The sequence below is a fragment of the Bubalus kerabau genome, chromosome 14 (genome assembly GCF_029407905.1).
Source record: "Bubalus kerabau isolate K-KA32 ecotype Philippines breed swamp buffalo chromosome 14, PCC_UOA_SB_1v2, whole genome shotgun sequence".
In the NCBI taxonomy this organism is placed as follows: domain Eukaryota; kingdom Metazoa; phylum Chordata; class Mammalia; order Artiodactyla; family Bovidae; genus Bubalus; species Bubalus kerabau.
The window spans coordinates 12,088,087-12,107,340 of record NC_073637.1 but is presented as its reverse complement, the minus strand read 5'-3'; the positions used below and the strand labels follow the sequence as shown (position 1 = coordinate 12,107,340).

General features: G+C 44.4%; 1 protein-coding gene and 2 long non-coding RNA genes across 3 annotated transcripts in view; 2 read left to right on the top strand and 1 right to left on the bottom strand.

Moving 5' to 3' along the window:
* Positions 1-19,254, bottom strand: part of ADCY8 (adenylate cyclase 8) — a 229,587-nt gene that overhangs the window by 39,684 nt on the left and 170,649 nt on the right. The window contains exons 10-11 of the mRNA XM_055545749.1: positions 12,355-12,556; positions 10,231-10,320 (exon numbers count right to left, since the gene is read on the bottom strand). Of these exons, the coding sequence (XP_055401724.1) occupies positions 10,231-10,320; positions 12,355-12,556 (292 nt within the window). The remainder of the gene's footprint in view (positions 1-10,230; positions 10,321-12,354; positions 12,557-19,254) is intronic.
* Positions 85-4,332, top strand: LOC129626581 (uncharacterized). Its single transcript, XR_008702049.1, has 3 exons — positions 85-166; positions 711-800; positions 3,011-4,332. It is a non-coding gene; the product is annotated as an uncharacterized LOC129626581 (long non-coding RNA).
* LOC129626580 (uncharacterized) lies at positions 8,816-18,245 on the top strand. The gene is made up of 3 exons (XR_008702048.1): positions 8,816-9,028; positions 17,404-17,551; positions 18,008-18,245. It is a non-coding gene; the product is annotated as an uncharacterized LOC129626580 (long non-coding RNA).

The following is a 19,254-nucleotide window of genomic DNA, read 5'->3' as shown; positions in this document are numbered from 1 at the left end:
ACACCTGTATACAACCTGTGCATGTAAATTTTAACTCTAGTGGGCATACTGGGCTTAATTTATAAAATCCATTCTAGCCTTGTTATGCGTGGCTCTTTCCAACAACTGGTTGTCTTCTCTCTCCTATGACAGGAAGAGACAATTTCTGTATGGGCAGAGGAGACAGGTAAGAAATTCTGGAATCTCTGAACGATGACTGAAGGATTCCCATGTCTTGACAAAGTGTTAAGGGGAGCGATATTCTGCTTGCTTGAAACAAGCATTTTATAAACTAAACAATGAATTTTTTCCCTACAATTGTTGTCTGGGGACCTGCTGGACACCAAGAATTGTGCCAGGCTGGAAGGCACCATCCTCATGTTAGGACATTGTCACAATGCATCATTTTCCTCTTAGAGAAGAAGGAGGAAGAAGAATTTTACACAACGATAATTTACAGGGACTTGTGCATCTGCTGACAGGGGTAGTATATACTGGAGTGTCTGTACCCATTTGATTGCTCTCAAAATCCCATGGCATTATGAAGTCGCAGAACAAGAAGGGAAGAGAGCAGAGAGTTTTCAGAGAAAGGATCCAAACTTCCCAAATCACACAAAATCGAACCTTTAGCAATTACGAGTCTTGGTATAAGCAGCACAGTGAAGGGTACGCAGGCCAGCGACAGGGGCTTCCCTGTCTCTTCCTGAGCTCTGACTCTTCTCATGGTCCAGGAATGAGGCTGTCATGAACACGGGGTCAGCACGGGTGCTGAGTGGGGATAACCGATCTGACTTTCCCAGCTGTTTCCTGGACCGCATCAGGTAAGGGAAAGGGACATTTCGTATGTGTATGATGCTCTGGGACAGTCTGACTGTGTTTGGCTTGTTTGAGCTCCATGGTTTCCGTTTGATGTCCCCCTTCCTCCCAATACTAGAGGAAGAATGATGAGTGTTTTTTAGTTCATCGTAAGTTGTTAACTTAGATCTGTTGAAACTGCATTTAAATTCCACAAGCAGATGTGCTGTTTGTGTCTGACTGGGGTTAAGGATGGACTTTTCTGGTTATTTCCTAGAAGGGACTGCAGCCCCAGTCAATATTTTAATCTCATAATAATTCAGAGGAAGACATATCTGTGTTAATGATGTTCACAAATGATGACTCACGGTATAAGTATGAAGTAAAACCTAACCAATGAGCAGGCAAATAGCTAGTTCTTAGGGAAAGAATTTGATTTTTTTCTACATTTTTTTTTAATATAAGAATGATGTTTCTCTTGATGATGCTTATTGGTCAATTCAATGTAGTCACCTTGAGGGACTATGTGTTTATCTTGATCCTGCTTCTTTGATGACTGAGCTCAGATCCCTGTAAATAATCTTCAGAGTCCAGTTTTGAAAAATGCCCCCCAACCCCCACCCCTTGTCTGCAAATGCAGTTTTTCTATATTTGATTCCTAAACAATGATATCCAGCCAGATTATGTCTCCCACATTGCAGGTGGATTCTTTACCTTCTCAGGCACCAGGGAAGCCCAAGAATACTGGAGTGGGTAGCCTATCCCTTCTCCAGGGGATCTTTCCAACCCAGCAATCAACCAGGTTCACCCACATTGCAGGGGGATTCTTTACTAGCTGAGCTACCAGGGAAGCCCTGTCACTTGCACTTTTCAAACAACGATGTCCAGCCAGATTATGCATCTTGGTGACTTTCAAAAGTTAAATTTGTTCCCAGAGGATAACGATTTGACATTGCTGGACATGCCTAGGAAGTATATGCTGTCAGCAAAGAACAGTTAGCAAAGAGGAACGTGGGGGTGCTGGTGGAGTAAGTGTATGCTCTCCAGGCTCACTCTCTTGCTTTGGGCAACAAGTGAAGGTCTAGGAGGATCTGGCTTCCTGAAAACGATCCGAGTCAAGGTGGCCGCCATTTTATAAATAATTGATAGGAGACTGATATTGCTATGAAAGTATGGCCTGCTCAAAGTTTTAGTCACATGTTGTAGCAGCATACATGGGATTATGTAGATAATCTCATGTTTAGAGAATGAAGGCTTGCACCTTTTTTTTCTTCTTTTTTTTAGTAATTTTATTTATTTATGGCTGTGCTGGTTTTCAGAGCTGTGCAGGCTTTTTTTTTTTCTAGTTGAGGTTAATGGGGGCTACTCTCTATTTGCAGAGCATGGGCTTCTCATTGTGATGGCTTCCCTTGTTGGGGAGCATGGGCCTTAGGGTGTGTGGGCTTCAGCAGTTGTGACTCTGGAGCTCTAGAGCACAGCTCCTTAGTTATGGCACACAGGCTTAGCTGCTCTGCAGTATGTGGGGTCTTCCCAGACCAGGGATCGAACCCATGTCTCCTGCATTTTCAGACAGACTGTTTACCAATGAGCCACCAGGAAAGCCCTGGCTTAAAAAAAAAAAAAAAATTGTTATATTCCTATTTCCTTCCTTAAATACAAAGCTCTATTTTGGCAGATACTATTTACTCAATTACCAAAGCTTTAAGGAAAGAGAAGGAGAAAAGAAACTAATATTTAATAAGTGTTTATGTATGTTATCTCTATTTGTCACCCAAACAATCTTATAAGATAGGTGTTGTTAATAATCCCATTAAACAGATGAGGAAACTGAGGCTCAGAGAGGTTAAGTGATTTCCCCAAGGCTAAATGGCTAGTCAATGAGAAGAAGAGTGCTTACTCATTCTGTCACCTCACAGCTTCTATCATTCAATTCTACTCTGCTTTCCATGCACAATTAATAGTCTTCAAAGGTTTGGAATCCAAGCTCCAGCAAGATGGGATTTGGTTTTTGGATCACATTGTGTTATTACAGCTTTTGGCTCTTTGTGGGGCAAGGCAATTCCAAAAATTAATTATCATTTGGGAAAAAACAAAATGATCTCCTCTATGTATTTAGCCATAACATAAAATTGGCTCAGAGTAGAAGAAAAAGGAGCTTATATAATATCCCTCTGTTCAACTAGAAAAAGTTCTGAAATTACAATGGTGCTATTTGATCCTTATTTTTTGTTTGAAGTTTTTGGTGGACCTGCCGCTGTGAAAGTCTGGAGAATCTAATTTTATCCTGAATGCCAGTTGGAGATTTTAGACTGCAGTGAATACATTTTACTCCAAAATTACTCAAGGCTCTGATTCCTACCTGAGAAGTTAACCAGAGAAATGAAGGCAAGAGTTTAGGGAAATACCAATTTTTACAGTCACTTTTGGAATTTAAAATATCTGCTTATTTGCTTGAAGAATACAGAGGAGCCTGGCAGGCTACAGTCCACGGGATCATGAACTGGACATGACTGAGCAACTACCATGAACTATTTGCTTGATTATCACTCCTTTGTTTCTGTTCCTCTCTTTTTGCTCCTTCTTGGTTTTTCTCCCTTTTGTCTTCCTCTTTTAACTCCCACCCCCTTTTATCCCTCATCTTCATCATCATGATCAACTTATGTTTAATGAGCATTTATTATGCACCAGAAACTGTAGTAAGTGTATGCATGCATTCTCCCAATCTAAGTCTCATGATAACACTGCGAGGTAGGCACAGCTGTTATCCCAGTGTGGAAATGAGGCTCAAAGAGCTTAAGTTGCTCAAGACCACAGCTGCAAGTTCAGCCAAAATGTTCTGACTACAGGTTTTCAAGACTCGAATTCTCTTCCCCTTTCTCTCTGTTTCCTCTTTTGCACTTAAATTTTAAAATAGTTTTCTTCAGTTATGATTCACCTACAGTGAACTGCATATATCTGTTGCACCCAATTTGCTAAGCTTTAGTATTTGTGTACGTCCACAAAATCATCACAATTATGAAAATGAGCACGAGCATGGGTTTCAGTGTATCCCTTTACGACTTTCCCCTCCCATGTGCCTCCCTCTCCTCCCCAGGCAACCACCTCTTTCTTTCTGCTATTATGTATCAATTTATCAATGCATTTTCTAGAGTTTTAGATCCGCAGGACCATACAAATGCATACTTTTGCTTTGTTTTGCTTATTTCTGTCAGCATACTGATCTTGGGATTCATCCATGTTATTGCACATATATCCAGGGATCATCTCTCTCTACTGATATGTCCCCTGGATGGCTATTCTACAGTTTCTTAGTTTCTTCATCCTCTCAACTATTTAGGGACAATTGGGTTATTTTTAGTTTTTATCTATTACAAAGAAGGCTGACATGAACATTCTTTTCCAATATAGAAATATAACTTCGTATTTTCTAATATAAAATATTTCTCATTTTACAAGAAGTTTATTAAGCAACAGAGTGGCTGACTTGAAGGGAAAACATTCTAGGATTCATTTCTTTTAGAATAATTTATCCTTTCTTAAAGATTTATTGCCCTATATGTTTACTTCATTATCTGATTGGATTTCTTTTCATTTTTGTAACACAAAATAATAAACATTTTGATCTTTATAAAAAGGAGAAATGTCTTCTTAGACCTTTGGTGTTACTTTTCTTTCTTTCTTTTTTTTTTTTTTTTGCCACACTGCATGACATGTGGAATCTTAGTTCCCTGACCAGGGATGGAAACCCAATCCCCTGCACGGAAGGGCAGGGTCTCAACCATGACCACCAGGAAGCCCCATCTTCCTTTTAAGATTATTTTGAGGGAAGAACTAGAGCAGAAGCATATAATCTAGGGGTAATTATTGAACACTACTGAAGCAAGTCTCATCTGATTGCTCTATTTAATGTCCCATGAATTATGGTATTTTTCAGACTGGCTGGTGGGAAAAGACACAATTCCCAGCCTAATGTGAGAGCCAGGCACTAATCCTTTCAGATGTGTGTTTTTGTTTTTGTTTTCTGGAGCATCGCTGTTTCCTCATATGCATGCACTGATCAGACCCTCTGCAGATCTCTCTGAGTCTTCTCTATCAGAAACTCTCTTCTCTCTGGCAGTATGTCCTACAAACTCTAGCCACCTTGGTTCCCCCAGATTCTCAGTTCTATCTCCTCAAATTAGGGAGTTGCACTGAGTTCCATGTGCGTTCTTCCCACCTGAGCCAGTCTGAAACACTCTTAATGCAAGGTACAGCCCAGGAAACCATAGGGCTCACTTAATTTGCTTCTTGTCTTTCAGGGATTGCGTCCTTCAGTACCTGATGCCTAGTGTCTTGAAAACTATTGTTTCATATATTTTGTTAGTTTTTAGCTATTTCAGGTGGGAAGGCAATTTTATCTTTACTGTTCCACTTGAAATTTATCTTTTTAAAGAAAAATTATTAAGTTGACTGCGGATTCTGTCCTGTGCCGTGCCCTCACGGTAATGTTAAATAGCTATACAATACTGGCTTTTCTCCTTAAAGCAATTTAGAAGTTTGAAGAGTTGGGAAAAATGTTCTAGCTAGATGAATTATAGAAATGATGGAGTGGGAGTATGAAAATGATGCCTTAAGGACATGTGAGATTGGCAGGAAGCATACACTAGTAAATTAATGCTCAAAATTCTCCAAGCCAGGCTTCAACAGTATGTGAACTGTGAACTTCCAGATGTTCAAGCTGGATTTAGAAAAGGCAGAGGAACCAGAGATCAAATTGTCAATATTTGTTGGCTCATCAAAAAAGGAACAGAATTCCAGAAACGCATCTACTTCTGCTTCACTGACTATGCTAAAGCCTTGAACCGTGTGGATCACAACAAACTGTGGAAAATTCTTAAAGAGATGGAATACCAGGCCACCTTTCCTGCCTTCTGAGAAACCTGTATGCAGGTCAAGAAGCAACAGTTAAAAACATACATGGAACAACAGACTGGTTTCAAATAGGGAAAGGAGTACGTCAAGGCTGTATATTGTCACCCTGCTTATTTAACTTATATGCAGAATACATCATAAGAAATGCCAGCCTGGATGAAGCACAAGCTGGAATCAAGATTGCTGGGAGAAATATCAAGAACCTCAGATATGCAGATGACACCACCTTTACGGCAGAAAGTGAAGAAGAACTAAAGAGCCTCTTGAAGAAAGTGAAAGGGGAGAGTGAAAAAATTGGCTTTAAAACTCAATATTCAGAAAACTAAGATCATGGCATCTGGTCCCATCACTTCATGGCAAATAGATGAAGAAACAATGGAAACAGGGAAAGACTTTATTTTTTTGGGCTCCAAAATCACTGCAGATGGTGACTGCAGCCATGAAATTAAAAGATGCTTGCTCCTTGGAAGAAAAGCTATGACCAACATAGACAGCATATTAAAAACAGAGACATTACTTTGCCGACAAAAGTCCGTCTAGTCAAAGCTATGGTTTTTCCAGTAGTCATGTATGGATGTGAGAAGTGGACTATGAAGAAAGCTGATGCTTTTGAACTGTGGTGTTGGAGAAGACTCTTGAGAGTCCCTTGGACTGCAAGGAGATCCAACCAGTCCATCCTAAAGGAACTCAGTCCTGAATATTCATTGGAAGGGCTGATGTTGAAGCTGAAACTCCAATACTTTGGCCACCTGGTGCGAAGAACTGACTCATTTGAAAAGACCCTGATGCTGGGAAAGATTGAGGGTGGGAGGAGAAGGGGATGGCAGAGGATGAGATGGATGGATGGTATCACCGACTCCAGGAGTTGGTGATGGACAGGGAAGCCTGGTGTGCTGCAATCCATGGGGTTGCAAAGAGTCGGACATGATTGAGTGACTGAACTGAATCTGAAGGATTGGGTATGCTTGAAGAAAGCTTGAAGGCTGGGTAGAACCTGGGATTCTACCCATGGGAGAGAAGTGGGAGAAAGTCCCAGGATGCAAAGACACCAATGATGACTGACGCCTGTAGGGAAAATTGGTTGTCAGGGACCCTTTAAAACCATAGCATACTCTGCTCTCACAACTATAGCTGACTAGTCAAAGACTGTTCCAATCTGCTAGAGCATATAATAAAGGGGCTTGATTATAAAATGAAGATCTTCCTATTGAGCCTCCTGAGAACCACATTCTGAAGTTTGAGATGATGAGAATGGTTTCTGCATATGACTGTCATTCACTTTACAAACCTATGTCTCTTTGCTCTCCTAGACTACTTCTCAAATCATAGCTGGAACATGACTTTCTTTATGATCATTTCCTATATCCTCACTCTTTTTTTTTTCTTTAGTAATTGGCAAGCTCCAGTTCAGAAATAAACTTTACTTTATACCATATATGATGACAGTCTCTTATGTTTATGCCACATCATCCAGCTTAATTACCTGCTTCCAGACTGAGAACTGTTCCCCACGGGGGAGGTGGAGAGGTCCAGTACACAGATGAGGAAACCAGGGCTCAGAGAGAGGAAGTGATTTGCTTGGGGATACACACTTGTGAGTGACGGCAGGTGGTTGTGCAAATTAAGCCTTTTAGAAGGTTTGAATGTCTGATTCCTTCTACTTTGGTAGACAAATCCTTAGGTAGAGAAAAATGGCCAGATATATGCCAACATGGCAAATGGTGGGTTAACAAGGTTGCTGCAGTAGCTGATGATGGAAAGAGTCCAGGTGCTCACATTTTAGGCCAGTGGGATTCCTGCACCTGAGGAGATGTCGGAATTTGGCAAACTTTGCTTGGCAAGGGCCAGATAGCAAATATTTTTGACTTAGTTACCACTACTGAACTTTACCATTATATTATTATAAAAGCAGCCATAAAGACATTGCTAACAAATGGATGTATCTGTGCCCCGCTAAAACTATTTACAAAACAGGTGGCAAGTGGAATTTGGCCTGTGGTCATAGTTCACTGGCCCCTGGGCAAGATGATCCTTTGTCTTGGGAGGAAAATTTTAATATTAAAACTGATTCATTTATTTTATCTCATTTTTTAACATTTCTATTTTATGAATATGTTTCATAATGTACATGATACTTTAGTACAATGGCGCATGTGTGCATGCCAAGTCGCTTCAGTCATGTCTGACTCTTTGTGACCCATGGATTATAACCTACCAGTCTCCTCTGTCCATAGGATTCTCCAGGCAAGAATACTGGAGCGGGTTGTCAAGCCCTCCTTCAAGAGATCTTCCTGACTCAGGGGCTGAACCTACATCTTTTACTTCTCCTGCTTTGGCAGGTGGGTTCTTTACCACCAGCACCATCTGGGGAGCCCAGGACATTGGTATACATTACAGATAAATATATTTTTATGGTGCAGGTTCAAAACCTTTTCATTTAGTAAATGAATCACAACTGACATTTAATCAGCAGCTATTTTGTGGCAGGTGTTGCTCTAAACATTTTCCATGGATTAATTAACTTAATCCTCACAATCACCCATGAGGAAGGTATTGTTTTCATTTTCATTTTGCAGAGAAGGAAACAGAGGCACAGAGATGAACATATGTGATCCAAAAGCTTACCCACCACTTTGTTAGGCCTAGGAAATCCATGAGTTCTGTGGTCCTGAGTTTGGGAGTTCAAGTTTGAGGCAAGGGGTATATACACAGCATTGAATCAGAGGCCCAGATTAATACTTAAACACCAACTTCAAGTCAGATCACATGTTAGAAGCTCAACGTTTGACAACTCATTTAGGTAAGCACCATAAGAACCTGATATTCTGTAACTCCACAATCACTGTGCAAAGAAGATATTATTTTTCCCACTTTACAGATGAGGAAGCTGAGGTTCAGAAAGAGTTTGAACTGATTCAAGATTCTACTGCTAGCAAGTAAAGAGGCTCAGTTGGGAGTGAAATTCAGCTTTTGCCTAACTCTAAATATCTGATTCTTGGCCGACTTACTGCCTCTTGGACACTCTTCATGCCCTCCAAATAAAAGTGCTCTCAGGGGAGTGGTATCCCACAGACTCTACAAAATTGGAGATCACTCCTTACTTGGTGGGAAGAAGTCCCAGAGCACATGATCTGCCCCACACAGCTGTGAAATCAGAGCTAGTCCCATCCTGCCCAGAACTTCCTTAGGAAGAGCCTTGTTCTTCCCTAGGGATGGAGCCTGAATTCAGAAGTGTGAGCTCATGAATAAGCCAGATGTGGTTTGAACTGCAGCAGCAAGTCTTGATAACTGAATGAAGAAGGGAAAGAGAAAGAAGTAAGAATGAGAAGAAGTGAGAAAAAAGGTAGGTCAGCAGGAGTAGCAGCGAGCAAGCTGCTTTCTGAACCTCTGTTTCATTATCTACAACATGGAGATGGTGGTAGCATCCTCCATGTATCTTGAAGATGTAATGATTTTGTGCATATCCAGTAGATGCTCTATTACCTGAGGTCAGAGATGAGGCTTTCTGTCCTTTTCAGAGCACCTGGACCAATTCTGGGGCTGAGGTCAGATAACAGAGTGCCTTCCCCCCACCACATACTGGAAGGGGTCTCAGAGAACAAAAGTCTACCCAAGGTCCTCAAGGTTGGCTGGTGTCTACTGGGACATCCCAACCGTCTTCCCTCCAGACCCAGAGTTTATATCCCAATATGTAAAGGTCTGGATCATGGCTTAACAGAGCCAAAGATTGTCCTTTGCTTGACCCTTAGGTTGACCCCAAGGCCCAGGGCCAGCCTAGTGGCTATGGGGCTAGGAGATGGTCAGGCTTACACTACGATGGTAAGTGGCCTGCTGGGACACCTCCTGAGTCTGTGATGCTCTGGGCACTTTCTATACCACTTTAATATGTTTATTTACTTATCTTTTTTTAGTTTTTTTTTTTTTTTTTTTGGTCGCTCTGCTCAGCATATGGGATCTTAGTTCCCCAACCAGGGATTGAACCCATGTCCCCTGCAGTGCAAGTATGGAGTCTTAACCACTGGACTCTCAGGGAAGTCCCACTTTGATTTATGTTTAGCTGTTTTCTGCATTTGTGATTTACTAGCTTCCTTTCTTCCTCTATCTCCCCTTCTTCCATCCTTTCCTTTTCCAATGCAGCAAAGTCTGAGCTGCAGCTCTGTGCTCTGCCCTATACTGAAGACAACAGCACATTCCACTCTAGGGTTTTAAGAGGAGCTGGGGGGAAATGAGAGGGAAGAGGAGGCAAAGGAAAGAAGAGAGTGGACAGAGGGAAAAGTGAAGAAGAGGAGGAGGAAGAAGAAGAAAGAAATGGGAAAGAGAGGCAGAAGAGAGCAGGAAAGAGACAAAAGGAAAGCAGCGGATACCAGGAGAGAAGGGAGGGCAGAAAAGGGGAAGAAGAAGAAAAGAAGGAGAGAGAGGCAGAGGAGGGCAAACAGGCCCCTGGAAAGCCAGCACGTCTAGGGCCCCTCAGCCAGTCCTGCTGATTCAGAGCTGGTGAAGATGCCTAAGCCCCAGTCTCACCAAGGGGAGCTCGTGAATAAATACCTCTGGGTAGGAGCAGATATCTGTAAACACAGCTGAGGAATTGAAAGTCAGGTTCTTCAAGGGTATCGACTTGTCAAAATCACACCACAGCTGCGGATTAAGAAAAAAAAAAAGAACAACAAAAAACAAAACAAAACAAAAAAAACACAGGAACAACAAAGTCAGTGTGAGCTGGAGACGGAGTCCTGTGCTATCGCTGTGGGGCTTCGGCAAATGCCTAGGGCAGAAAGGGCCCTCGAGGGGCTGGATTTCAGAATGCAAGCCCAGCTGGGACCTTCTGTTTCGTTTTAAAGAAAGGACTGGCTCAGAAAAAAAAATTACAAGCCAGTCATGAAACTAGGGTAAGGCCGCTCCACCAGCCCCATCATGGAGGGTTGCTGGTTGCGCTTGTGGGACTTGGAAGAGAGAACCAGGTGGGGAACGCTCACAGCCTGTCTCCACATGAACAGCTGGGGGGACTCGAGGGACCCACAGGGCACGCTTTCCAGATAGACTCTTGGCACTGGAGTGGGGGGCACTTCCTAGGCTAGAAGTTGCTGCAGGACATCTTGCGGCACTCAGAAGAGAATAGCTACCACTGGCTGAACGCCTAGGCTGCGGCAGACACTTTGCATGAAAAGGGCATCACAACCCCCTTGTGATGTAGCTACTCCTTTTATCCCCATTTTACAACTGGAAAATATGAAACTCTGAGAAGTAAAGTAACTTGTCCAGGGTCACCGAGCTGGTAAGTGGTGGAGGTGAGATTTGAACACAGGTCTATCTGACTCCAAAGCCTCTGAACTTCCTCCCACAACACTGTGGGATGGTTGGCCCCAGTGGCAACCCTGACCTACAGTCATTGGGACACCCCAGAAACATCTGATTCATCTAGAGTTGAGATCCTGGCTGCAGCTCTGCAGTCTGTGATCAATGACTAAGGACTTCTGTTTTCAATTGCCATCATCTATAAAATGTTCATTAGATGATGAGTTTTATTAGACTATGATTCCCCTTTTCTTTGTCCCATAGTCTCTTTACAACAAGGCCAACCAGAGCTTGAGCAAGGTGGACACTAGGTAATTATTGGTCCAGTGTGAACAATGGATTTCAGGCAGTGTAAATCTCTGACTTACAGGCTGACAATTGTGGGGGTCCAACAGTTGGGCTCCCTGAATACTTGGAGACCCTCCCTCAGGCCCAAAGGACACAACGATGGTTTCAGCCACAAGATGATGCCTTAACTAGTCTCCCTCAATGTTCAAAGCCCGGAATCAGATAAATCTCCTAAACATCTAGGTTCCTAAACCATGGACAATACAAGACTATTGGGATAGACACAAAAAATGCCTATAGCTACCACATTACCATTCTAGACAGAATATGAACTCACTAAAGCATGGGTCACCAAATTAAAGACAATGATAAATATGGCAGTTGGAGATTCATCCGAGTTCCATGTGTCACATCCGGTATGAACTCTTAGAACGTCACAGGCAAGATGCTCAACCTTCCTGAAAGGCAGCTTCCTCATCTGTTACGTGGGAACAGTAATACCTACCTGTGGCACACAGTAGGTGCTCAATAAATGACAGCTACTTATTTCCATTCTCCCCTCTCCCCCTCCCAGAGATATAGTTGGGCTAATGAGAATGAGCGTGAGTCATGGAGTCAGACAGACCTTATTAGCAAGTTATTTCATGTCTCTGAGCCTCAGTTTCCTCAGCCGTAAAGCGGGGATAAAGAGACTTACCTCACGGGGTTTATGTGAGGACTAAATATGGGAAGCACAGACCGCTCCTCCTTCATAGCATGGCACACAGCAGGTGGGAACGTAACGAGGAGTAACTCTTATTTACGACTTTAATTGACTGGCCACTGAACGTACAGAAACTTAAGGGCATTTGCAGTGCCTTTAGAGCAAATAACCTCCACCACTGAGAAAAAGACCATTTTCCACCAGTAAAATGCATGGTTCTGACAGTATAGCCACATCTTCCTTCTCTAACCCTGACCTTGGGGCTTGACGAGGTACACGAAGGCGTTAATAATTAGTACCAAGGAGGGCAACGCCAGAGGCTGCAGGTTCTAGAAACTCTTCATTCCTGACTACACACTAGACACCAAAGGACTTGCAATGCTTACGATATTCAGGATGGCGCCCAGGAAATTAATCAAGATGGATGCAAAGATGATGACGTTCCTGGCCAAATAGGTCTCGTTAATCCAGCAGCAGGTTTTTCGGAGGACCAGGGGCAAACACTTGTAATCCTCCGCCGTAGTGATGAGGACCAGAGCCGAGTGCAGCATGATCAGGATGGAAAACTGGATGGCCATGGGCATCACCCTGCAGGAAACACAGAATGTTGGGTCACGTGGCATTAATCAGGGATCCCCCCTCTCTGTGCAACCTCATCAATCATGTTCAGGATTGCCCTCCCCCACTCCTTGCACCCAATAATTCCTCTAAAGCTCTCTTGCCCAGGAAAGGGGCTATTAACAAGAGGCTTTTCAAAAATTACATCCATCCCTATAAAATATTCTCTTGAGAGACTTTGCAATGAACATCAAATATTGGGCTTGATCTGTTGCTTCTGCCCATTTATTCCCACTTATTTCATCATTCCTCTTTCTCACCTGGCAACTGCTGCCAAGGCAACACACCACTGGAATTTTATCTGAGTATTCTGGCTGTGGGAGAGATCCATATGCCCTTTCCCCCTCAAGGTGGGTGTTAGGAAACACTTTCCCCCATGACTGCCCCGATGCCAAGAACTGAACATGGCACCTCTCCACGTGGCTCAGTTTGGTTAGTGATTTTCACAGTTTGCAGAGGCTACACTATATGCTGTGTGGGAGGTGGGTATATAGGACTCGTATTTGCCTAAGGTTTCAACATCACTCCCAATTACACATCTGGAGCTTCAGCACTGTGTCCCATGGCACCTCCTGCCTACTGGACACCTCTGTTGGGTGTCAGGTGGTGATCTAAAACCCCATCTCTGGAAGCATCTGCTTCCTCTCCTTATCAGCCAACTTATCACCAGGATTCTCCTTGGGAATTTATCCTTTGTTCTCGCTAGTCTACCCAGCCATTTGGGTCCTCTGCTGGCACCTCAAGTTTCTCTACCTCTGTTTTAGCCAGTGAACTGCTGCATGTTAAATGGTGTCTTGAGGGACATGGTAGGAGTTTTCGTATCTGTTCTTTCCTCCATAAAATGAAGTTTGTCCCTTTGGCTTTAATATTTTCACTGGATCTCAACAAATGTACATTTAGTGAATTAAGCTGAACCCACCTTCTGTTTGTTTTGGCCACACGATGCGGCATGTAGAACTTCCCCAGCCTGGGATCAAACCTGTGCCCCTGGTGGTGGAAGCACAGTGTCTTAACCACTGGACCACCAGGGAAATCCCTGAGCCCACCTTCTGCTAGAGCTACCACTTCTTACTGTCTTGTCTAAAGTTTCTTATTTCTTATGACTAACACTAGTGTAAGTACCGTATTGAGCTCTTGATTATGTCCTTAGGCCTGTGCTAAGCACTTTGTATCAATACATAATATCTCATTTCCATTCCTTGGAACAAACCTAAGAGGTCTTTTGATCTCTTTTTTCACATGAAAAGTTAAGGCTCAGAGAGCAGCAACTTCCCAGGAGCTACTGAGTTGGTAAGTATTCGAATTAGGATTGAAAGTCCACTCTGCTTTGTCACTTTGCTAAGTCTAGCCATGTTGGTGAGTAATGTAGGTCCCATGATTGCAGTAATTTTTTTTTGCTTCTGTGGTTTTATTAGGGAGGCATCAGGGGTACCAAGACAAGAGACACATTTTGCCCATCTTCTAAGAGATCATAATCTAGAGGGAATATGGATGTGCAAATGATGAACTGATACATACTGTGTTGTGATAGAGAAAAGGTAATCAACAAACATGATTTTAAGAAATAAGAAATGAAATCAAGGAAAGGAAGACTTCCTAGAAGAGGTGACATTTAGGTTAGGCCTTGGAGGTTGAAGAGTAGGATTTTAGGGAGGAAAGATTGGAAAATGTGGGCAAAGTAGCAGAAGAATGGGAGTGACCAGTGTGTAGAATGTCAATTTCCTCTGCGTGGTCAACCATCATGAAGGCTGGAAAGTGATTTCTACAGCCCAGATATCGTTGTTGGGAGGGTTGTTTTTTTTTTTAGTGCCTGTGCAATTTTGATTTTATGGATCACCTTGATAGGAAGTCTCTGCAGGAGTTTAAGATAAGAACAGAAGGTCTGTGCAGCAGTGGGTTCCCAGAGGGCTCCACACAGATGGGAAACTTCCCTCCAAACAGGCTGGAAAAACACTCCCTGACAACACACCATTATTCCTGGGCACCCAGGGGAGGCAAACGACGGAGAAGGCAGGCGGATCGCTTTGTCAGATGGTCCCAGGAGAGAAGGGGCCAATTCCAAGGCTAATGCTGATGCAGCTTAATAATGTGAGGCAGCCACAGAGAATACGAATATCTTGTTCCAAAGTGAAGGCAGAGGCAAATCAAGCAAGGGTGAGTCTGAAAGCTGCTCAGAGGGAGACTCGGACTCTTTGATGGTCAAGGCTGCCATCTGGGTGGTCTACAGACCTCCGCAAGGTGTACCTGCCTAGCAGGTTCTCACCGCTGCCTTTTCTCTTTCTCCACCTCTCTGCACCCTCCGGGCAATCCTCAAGCACATGCCCTAATCGTTCTGTTCCTCCTACCTCTGTATTTTCTCACTCTCTGGGGGCGGTAGGGGTGAGGGGTGCAGGGCAGGGACATCCTGGTCATCCTTCAAGGCTCAGTTTTCTTTGGATTCTTCCAAGACACCTGGCATCAGGCTTGTGCTTATGCTAAGCCACTTCAGTTGTGTCCAACTCTTTGCAACCGCTTGGACTGTAGCCCGCAAGGCTCCTCTGTCCATGGGATTTCTCAGGCAAGAATACCAGAGTGGGTTGCCATTTCCTTCTCCAGGGGATCTTTCCAACCCAGAGATGGAACTCATGTCTCTTATATCTCCTGCATTGGCAGGTGGGTTTTTTACCCTAGCACCACCTGGGAAGCCCTGGCATAAGGCTAAGTACACAGAAAGTGCTCAATAAATACTCACTGACTTGTTTTTTGTGGGAGAGAAGACTTTCTCTTCTCATCAGCCTCCATAGGCTGTATTCCACACTTCAGCCCCTCTGCCTGCCCTCCCTGATGTATCCTTTACAAGAGGAGGAAGGACCAGCCCTACTGGTCAGCATTCATCTGGGGTGTTCAGTGGACCTGGTTCTTCCTGGAGGGCAGAGTCGCTGCTCAAGGTCAGTGTTTATGCAAAGTTCAGATGCTTGTCCTCTCCTCCTTCTAGATCCAGAAGGAGGATGGGATACTCAGGAAGCTAGAGCCTTGAATTTCCCGGTAGGAAGAGACTTGGTCATCTCCTCCTTTTGGCCAGACCATCTCTTCCTATAAGCAAGGAAGCTCAGGTTGCCCCAGGAAGTCCTGATGGGCAGGAGGTAAAAGGTAGCTAAGAGCAAAGCCCTGTGTTTGAACCTGTAGCTCTGAAACATAGCCAATAACACACCTGGGGCAAGGTAGCGAATTCTTCTGAGCGTCTTAATTTTTTTTTTCCCCAGTAACTTATTTTTATCTGCAAAACCAGGATTTTTATGTCCACCTCTTAAAGGAGGCTCTGAGGGTAAAATAGTAAAGCAATGTAATGCTTAGCACATAATAAGAACTCAAAAAAAAAAAAAAAACCATTCATTTTCTTTCTCTATTCATGGTCAAAATCAGAAAAAGCATTTAAAAGATCTCTGGGAGGAATATTAATGGCAAGATAGGCTTTCTAAGCAAGCTACTGGCGCTACATAAACATTCCTCTGGAAATCTCTGCAGCAGCTCTTCAGCGTTCATTTATTTCTGCACATGTAAACATTATAACATCAATTGCATTTTTTATCTAATTATAGAGCTACTCAGGCATCCAGGGAGTCTGAATTTGCTTTTGCATTGTTGATGCACATAAGAGGCAAGGAAACCTTTCATTTCTGAAATCGAGTCTGAAAATGAATGACAAAGAATTTGCAAACAGCTCCATCCAGAACATTTCTAGACCTTAAGTTCTAATTTGCTCTCTGCAGTATGTCATTAAAACAGGGTACTGGCTGGTATCATGACTGGGCATTTGCTGGGGAGACAGGGATCTGGGAAATGAGTAAAAAGCCTATGGTGGCTTGTGGTGCAACAGGAAAACAGAAGTGCACACTGAAAGATGACATTCATACCACACGTTAGAACTGACAAAGAGCCCATGGGTCCAGAGGTACACCTGATCCTCGTAGCAACCCTGAGAGGTCAGTATTTGTAGCCTCTTGATTAGGGGGAAATATGGTGACTCAGGAAGGGAAAGGGAGTCAGAATTTATCAAAATGGGTATGGCTCATCTGATGCTTATAGCAACCCTGGGAAGCTGGCATTGTTATTTTATAGATGAGAAAACTGAGGCTTCAGAGAGGTCAAGTATAATACATACGTACAGCCAGTAAGATGCACAGAAAGAATTAAGATCCTGTGCCTCTTCCTTTCCTCTCATTGGCCCTCTCTTGCTTGCTCCCTCTCTCTTTTCCCTCTCCCTCTCTCCCCTCCTTCCCTCCCTCTCTCTCATTACCACGTGCGCAGACTTAGATACACGGTTCTCTTATTACAGAAGGTATCGTCTGGTCTTTTCTCAGTTTCCCCTTCTGGGAGAGGAACAGCTGCAGGCATGTGGAAATTAAAGGAAAGAGCCAGGCACTGTCTTTCTTTGCCAGGGTCCATTAATTTTTGCTTTGGGCCTGGGAATTCGCTGTGGTCATATGAGCAAAGATTGGCTCATCTGCTAAAGAGTCCATGACGGAAGAAAGGCAACTGCAAGGCACCTACCATCTGTTCAGTCTCAGAGAATCAATCAGAAACAAAGTGAGTTGGAGAGGAAAGCGCTCACAGTGAAGAAAGGCTGGGCTGTCTGGGCCCCTGGGCCACTCAGTTCCCCACATATGTGGGCTGTCTGGTCAGAGCTCAAGCTTGGAAGCCGTCTTCACTGTCAGTGTTTTATCTTCACTGAGCAAGTGAGGGTGGTGCTGGCTGGTACTTCTTTTTTTTTATTAAAAAGGATTTTTTTTTTTTTTTTTTTTTTTTTGCCATACCCTGCACGGCATATGGGATCTTAGTTCCTGACTAGGGATCGAACTCACACCCTCTGCATTGGAAGCATGGAGTCTCAACCACTGGACCACCAGGGAAGACCCTGGCTGGTGTTTTAGTTCCTGGCTTCAGCTTGCACCCCAGAGTCAGAGACATCATCCAGTCAGCTGCTAGGTGAGGTTCTATATCTCTTGCCCCCGGAACCCAGGAATTGGGCATCAAGGTGGCTCAGCTTCCTTGGTCACCTCTCCTGGGAAGGCCAGCTGGGAAAGAGGGGGTGCGGTGACCCCTTCTCCTGTCCCAGGCACAGGTCCTCAGGTCCAGCCTGGGCTCCTCCTTCACTCTCATCCCCCACACACAGTCAGTCCTGGAAACCGTCAACTCTGTCCTAAATACGGAGCAAGTTCATCCTCTCAGGCTCGCTTCTCTGTCACTGTGTGGTCCCTCTTCTTTCTCACCTGGAATTTTGCCATTGCCTCCCAAATGGTCTTCCCAACCGCAGACCTTGTCCTTTCCCCTCATCATCCATCCCTTCTAAACAGAAATCCAGTCACATCCCTTGTTGGATTAAAATGCTTCCGTGGGGCTTCCTTGGTGGTTCAGCAGTTAAGAATCTGCCTTCCAATGCAGGGACACCGGTTTGACCCCTGGTCTGGAAAGATCTCATATGCCAAAGGGCAACTAAACCCAGGTGCCTCCACTGGAGCCCACGCACCTAGGGCCCCGTGCGGTAGCAAGAGAAGCCTTAGCAGTAAGTCCGTGCACCGCGACCAAGAGCAGCGCCTCTCGCCATGACTACAGAAAGGCCGAGTGCAGCAATGAAGACCCAGCACAGCCATTAATAAATAAATAAAAATTTTTAAAAAATAAAATTTAAAAGGAAAGCTTAAATGAAGTCTTCTCTGCCGACCAGTCACAATTCCTCCGCAAGGCTTACACATCCCTCACCTCCAGAACACCCAATTTCCAGCTCTCCCCCTGCCGCTCTTGGCCTTCGTCTCAGTCCTCTGTCGTGGCCGGGGAAAGACCCTCAGGAGGTGGCTCAGGTGTCAGCGTCCCCTCTGGGACAGCTGCCCCGATCCCCCCGCCTCACCGCACGCCCGCGCGATCATGAGTCATTGCACTCCGCTGCAGTTGTTCACCTCAAGGGCTTTCCCCCAGGTAGACTGTCAGCTGTATGATGCCAGGGACCACATCTCCAGCGTCCAGCACGGGCAGGCACACAATAAGTGCTCGCAGGATGTTTGTGGGAATGTCAACGCCCTGTGCTCCAGGGCGGGAGGGAGCACTCACCAGCTGCGACCACACCCACATCCTCACTGTAAGAGTGACAGGGGAGTCCAGGGAATTTGGGTACACCTGACCGGACCCCACAAACACACACAGCTCACCACCCTGAGACCAGCCCTTTCCCCATGACCCTAGACCCCGCATGCTCTTGGGTAGTCAGGAGACCCATTCTCCTATGGCATTCCCTGGTACCCCATCCTGATGTATTCATTGCCGTTTTTGTTGCTGTTCAGTCGCTCAGTCATGTCCGACTCTGCAACCCCATGGACTGCAGCACGCCAGGCCTTCTTGTCCATCACCAACTCCTAGAACTTCCTCAAACTCATGTCCATCGAGTCGGTGATGTCATCCAAACCATTTCATCCTCTGTCATCCCCTTCTCCTCCTGCCCTCAATCTTTCCCAGCATCAGGGTCTTTTCCAATGAGTCAGTTCTTCACATCTGGTGGTCAAAGTATTGGAGCTTCAGTTTCAGCATCAGCCCTTCCACTGAATATTCAGGACTGATTTCCTTTAGGATGGACTGGTTGAATCTCCTTGCAGTCCAAGGGACTCTCAAGAGTCTTCTCCAACACCACAGTTCAAAAG